This window comes from Otolemur garnettii, unplaced genomic scaffold (genome assembly GCF_000181295.1).
Source record: "Otolemur garnettii isolate 467f Iridium unplaced genomic scaffold, OtoGar3 scaffold00166, whole genome shotgun sequence".
In the NCBI taxonomy this organism is placed as follows: domain Eukaryota; kingdom Metazoa; phylum Chordata; class Mammalia; order Primates; family Galagidae; genus Otolemur; species Otolemur garnettii.
In genome coordinates, this window is record NW_003852561.1 from 3,015,094 (window position 1) to 3,020,631 (window position 5,538).

At 44.3% G+C, this 5,538-nt stretch overlaps 1 protein-coding gene across 1 annotated transcript in view; it reads right to left on the minus strand.

Moving 5' to 3' along the window:
• The window catches only part of VPS53 (VPS53, GARP complex subunit), a 135,342-nt gene that overhangs the window by 32,443 nt on the left and 97,361 nt on the right, over positions 1-5,538 (minus strand). The window contains exon 12 of the mRNA XM_023519263.1: positions 5,087-5,188. Coding sequence (XP_023375031.1) covers positions 5,087-5,188 — 102 coding nt within the window. The remainder of the gene's footprint in view (positions 1-5,086; positions 5,189-5,538) is intronic.

A 5,538-nucleotide genomic window follows, 5' to 3' on the forward strand; every position in this document is an offset into this window, starting at 1 on the left:
AATGATCATCAGGATATGTTGGCACCTGTTGCCTAATGGTTAGGGCACTGGCCACATACACAGAGGCTGGAGGGTTCGAGCCTAGCCTGGTACTGCCAAACAACAATGACAACTGCAACAAAAAATAGCCAGGCGTTGTGGCGGGTGCCTGTAATCCCAGCTACCTGGGAGTCTGAGGCAACAGAATCGCTTAAGCCCAAGAGTTGGAGGTTGCTGTGAGCTGTGATGCCATAGCACTCTACCAAGGGTGACACAGTGAGCCTCTGTCTCAAAACCAAAAAATAAAATAAAATGAAATAAAAATTAACATGTTAAAAAAAATCACCATGTGTATTTTGTGTTCAGCTTTATTAACTCACTAATTTACATGTACTTTCCCAACTATTGATGACAATATTCTACCACTTTATTATGACTACATTAAGAGATTTAAACTTTATATTGTATTGATGTAAATTTTCTGATTTCAATTTGTGGTAAGTGAATGTCCTTAGGAAACACACTCTTTTAGGAAAGCGCATATGCCTACGATTTACAAGTTGTTTTGGAAGTGGTGGGAGGCACAGGGAGGAAACAATCAAGCAGTGCAGCAACATGCCAACAGTTACTGGATCCAGGGGAAAGGTATTGGGAGTTCCTTGTAATAGTCTTACCACTCTTCTCTACATTTGACATTATTTCTTAAAAAGGAAAGAACAACAATAAAAAGTTTTGGGGAATGGGTGCCAGTGGCCTGCCAGGACATCCCAGAGATAGCAAAAGAGTACTCTACAACAAGGGCACATCACTAACACTGCGTGGCCCAGAGGACGACACTCTAAAACACAGACACCAAACTGGAGTAAAGCAGGAGTTTGGATTGACTTCCTTGGATCCGTTTCCTTGTTTAATTTTGGTTTGGGCCAGTCACCTTGTCACCCTGGGTAGAGTGCCGTGGCGTCATAGCTCACAGCAACTTCAAACTCTTGGGCGCAAGCAATTCACCTGCCTCAGCCTCTTGGGAAGCTGGGATTATATGCACCTGCCATAGTTATCTGGCTAATTTTTCTATTTTCAGTAGAGACAGGGTCTCACTCTTGCTCAGGCTGATCTCGAACTCCTAAGATCAAAGGATCCTCCTGCCTCTGCCTCCCAGAGTGCCAGGATTGTAGGCGTCAGCCACCGCACCTGGCCTAATTTCCTGGTTTTGATAATGTACTATAGTCATGTTAGCTGTCACCCGTGGGGAAAGCTGGCAGATGGGTGCCCTATACTTCTCTGTAATGTGTTTGCAATTTAGGAGTCTATGATTGCTTCAAAATATTAGGCTCTCTGCTTTTAAGGACCAACTTTCTATTGCACAGAGGAGGCAGACTTATAAGCAAAAATGGGCTTTGAAATGTGTGTGGTTTTGTTTAGTGTTCCCACAAGAGTAAATGGTAAAATTTTTCTCAAAAAAAAAAAAATAAATAAATAAAGTGGTTCAAAGGAGGAGCCCTGCATGTGAAGAAGTTTTAGGAATATCTTAATCTATTTATTTTGCTTATCATTTCCTTATGTATGCACAAAAGTGATACATGATTAAAAAAAAATCTATGTCCAGCTCGGTGCCTGTAGCTCAGTGGGTAGAGCACTGGCCATCTACAACGAGGTTGGCAGGTTCAAGCCTGGCCCAGGCCTGTTAAACAACAATGACAACTGCAACACAACAATAAAAAAAAATAGTTAGGCATTGTGGCAGACACTTATAGTCTCAGCTACTTGGGAGGCTGAGGCAAGAGCTGTGAGCTGTGATGCCACAGCACTCTACCAAGGGTGATATAGTGAGACTCTGTCTCAAAAAAAAAAAAAGTATGTCTCTATAAGTCTGAAGAGCTCGTTCAGATTCTAAGTGATCAAAGATGGCTACATGATACTCCCACAAACTCATCGCTACCAGTCTGCCACAGGTAGGGCCTGACCAGACAGCGGCATCCCACCCTGCCCCTGCCCACGAAGGTGCTTTTCTGCAGTGAGAAGGGACACTGGACCCTGTCACCAGGGCACCCAGCTCCTCTTGCGGCACTTGTAATGTGAGAAGCAGCAAGACGGGAACAATGGAAGGGTTTGCTGAATGAAGTTCCCTTTTTTCTCTGTCCCCCCACCCGCAACCAAGCAGGGCTGCCTCTTGCCTCTGTCTGCTTGGTGAATGTGCTCATGTTTAGATAGGAGGTGCTGGAATTTCAGCTCAAACTTGGTGTCTCCCTTTGCACTATCTGGCTCCCCAAAGGGTTGATTCTCAGCTTAGAAACTATACTAAGTCATTTAGCAGTAGCACTCGGGCTGGATTTCTGCGTGTGTGAATTCTGTCCAAAAGCTGCAGCTGTTTAAGCTATTTCCTCCTGCAGTTTGATGGACTAATAAAAGGTTACTGCTGTCACAGTAAGGAGGTCTGCAGCTGGTCCCATTTCCTTTTATTACTATCCAATGTAAACAGATTAAATCTAACTGCTCGGATCACCAGAAGGGTGCATTTTTAAACCAGAAATTCTTTATTTCTTCTCTTTCTTTTACACTTGGAGCACCCTCAGTCCCCTTTCAGATGTCATTTTTTATCACTGGGAATATGTTGGCAACTGATTGTTTAGGCCCGCTTGTAAATTATTAAATAAATGCCTCTTTCAAGCTCACTCTCCCTTTTCAACAGCCAGGGGTAAATTGCAGTAGTGAGCAGGGAGTGACCTGTACCTTAAGGGCCAACTGCCTACTGGATACAGTAAGGCAATGGGGTGGGTGACCCAGGGACAGTAGGGCCTTCCCTCTACCCTCTGGCTGAGTTCACCACTAACATCTGCAATCCCTCCCCAGGACTCCACAGGGCTCCCGTCTTCCTGTGCACCCAGCTCCTGGAGCCATGAGGCTGCTGGGAAGAGGGAGATCCTGGTGCTCCCACCTAATTGGCCACAGGCAAGACAAGTGCCAGAGAAATAGTGGGAGGTCAGGGATGGCATTAGTCACTGGTGTATAAATTCTATTACTAATGAGTAACAGCCTGTGAAATTGAGGGTGGATCATCTAGGGGGTATTAGTTTTGTTTAGATTTTTTTGTTAAATAGACACAAAACCCCTGATTCAAAAGAAAGTCCACAATACAAAGTGACTCAAAATATAACCGTTCTTATTGCAGGGACCTAGGTCCCTGGTTTCCTCCAACTCCCCACAGTGACATCTGAGGGGGCACCAAGGAACACAGTTTGAAAGCCTTTAGCCCCCTCTAAAGATAAAGAAACTAGGGGAGTCTAGAGAGTGTAAATAACCTATGTAAGGCCATGTGGTCAGTTAAGGGCAGACCAGAGTCCAGCATTTTCACCACCACATGACTCTGCTTTACCCCATGTATTTACTGGATGTCAGTGTTCTGTGTTCTTAGAATGAGCGGGGATTGGTCCTTACAATAGCAATTTCAAGCTTCCATGCTGGGCAAAAGTTGCAAGAGAAAGAAAAATCCCATTTTTACCTAGCAAAACTGATTTCTTAGGTATGAAAGACCCCATTAACAAAGCCTAATTTAATAACATCCAGAGATACTAGTTAAAGGGACAACTTTTCATGGCAGCACTAAAAGCATCTGAGAGTTTAACTGAACAGTTCTGAACATGACAATAGCAGCCTCTAGCATTGGGGAGACCTGGGAGCCATGCCAACCATACTACTGCACAAAGCAGGCTTCCAGGGTACAGGTGACCCGGTGTGGGTGGAGGACATACCAGAACAATTAGCTCTCCATCCAGATTCCTCTTTCTACTGAGTCCTAGCTCCTAAAATGTGGGAGTTGCATTTATTTAGTTAGAAGAAATCTTCTGTTTTCTCATACAATAGCTTTGACTCAACCCCCTCTAATGCTGTACATCTCTGGGATAGCCTCTCAGTCTTATTCATTCACTTCTATTCCCAAGATTCATTTCTCTGTCCTCTACTCCTTAATGAGACATGAAGGTGTTTTTAAAAAGAGCACTGAGAAAGGAATTCTAGTTTCTGACCACTAGACTTGGCTTTCAGTCTTAGCTCCTCCACTTCCAAACTATGCAACCGTAGGCCAATCACTTAACCTTGAGCTGCAGTTTCATCACCTATAAAATGAGAGGCAAGCATTGTGAAGACAAAATGAAATAAAGCATGTAAAAGACTTTTAAATTACAAAGTTCTATAAAAATGTAAGGTATCCATTTTATTACCACCATTTAATCAATGGACCAGACACATTTTACTGCATCACTTCAGAACTGCTCCTGGAACTTCTGCTCTCTTAGCTCCTGCCAGGATTGCACACCCACCCTCACCGCACTAGGAGCACAGGCCGAGCTGCAAAGTGCGTGGCTATGCATTTCCCAGCCTCCCCTTTGGTGGTGTCTGGAGCAAAATAATACCAGAAAAGAATCCGCTAGCAGCCAAGGGTAGAAAATTAAAAAGAAGGATCACTAATCCAGAAAGGAAAAGTCCTGATTTATTGCTCTAACCTCTCTTGTCATAAAATGGCAGTGAAACAAAAACACCATTCTGTAGGATAAAGGGAGAGGAAATTTAGAGCTGGACAGAAAAATCCAAAGGAAATTAAAGTGCTAGTGTGTTCTGAAAAGTAACTCTCCAAACATGCCATTGGTCACCTTGATATTTCCAGACCTCCCCAATGGCTTCCAGACCTAGAGTGCTCAGCTTACACAGCGTGGAGGCCTCGGCTAGCGGATGGTGCTGCAAGCTTCCCCGGGATCTCTCAGCCTCTCACATCATCATTGTGTCAGATGAGAGTACAACTGAAAGCTAAGCTGACAAGTTCAGGACATGATGAATGAGGCTGGGCAGAACTCTGCTGCCTGCCGCACAGGCTAATTAAGCTTGTGCGAGCTGCTCAGTCCTGGTGGTGAGGCTCTTCAGGGGCGGGATGCGGGGCAGGAAAGGCTGCCCTTTCACTCAGTTCTCTAAATACACTTTCAGATAAAGCCCTTCTGTAAAGACCACCAAAGGTGTAATCTCTGAATGTGGTCAACAGCCAGAGGATCAGATCTGGGGCAAGCTGACCCATTTTCAGAAACAGTCTTCAGATAGGTTACCCGTGGTAATGCAGACTCACTTGATCTAAATCTCCTTTCTCTGTTGCCAGCTCCTCCATCTCTGGTGTTGGCTCATCTTCCAGGAAGGGATTGGTAGATGGGGGTGGAGACTCGAGTTTCTTCTGTTAAGTAGATATGAGAAAGAGGTATTTTTAAGCATACTGATTAGTATTCCCCATTGATCTACTTTTTCCAAGTCTCTTCAACAGGTAGGTCACAGAATCTAATAGTTGACTCTGAGACAACATGGACCATATTCTTACCTGCAGGTTTTCACATTGTTCTTCCACCTTCCTGAAGCCTTATTACCCATGCCACCCCAATTCTAACCTGCTTAAACCCCACTCATCCTTCAGACCTCAGATGAGAAGCCCCGTCTGCTTGGAAAATTTCCCTATCTGTCAGGTTTAGGTTAGATGCTGCTGCCACATGCTATAAATCTCCTTCCCAGGCATTAAAGTTTTACAATTGG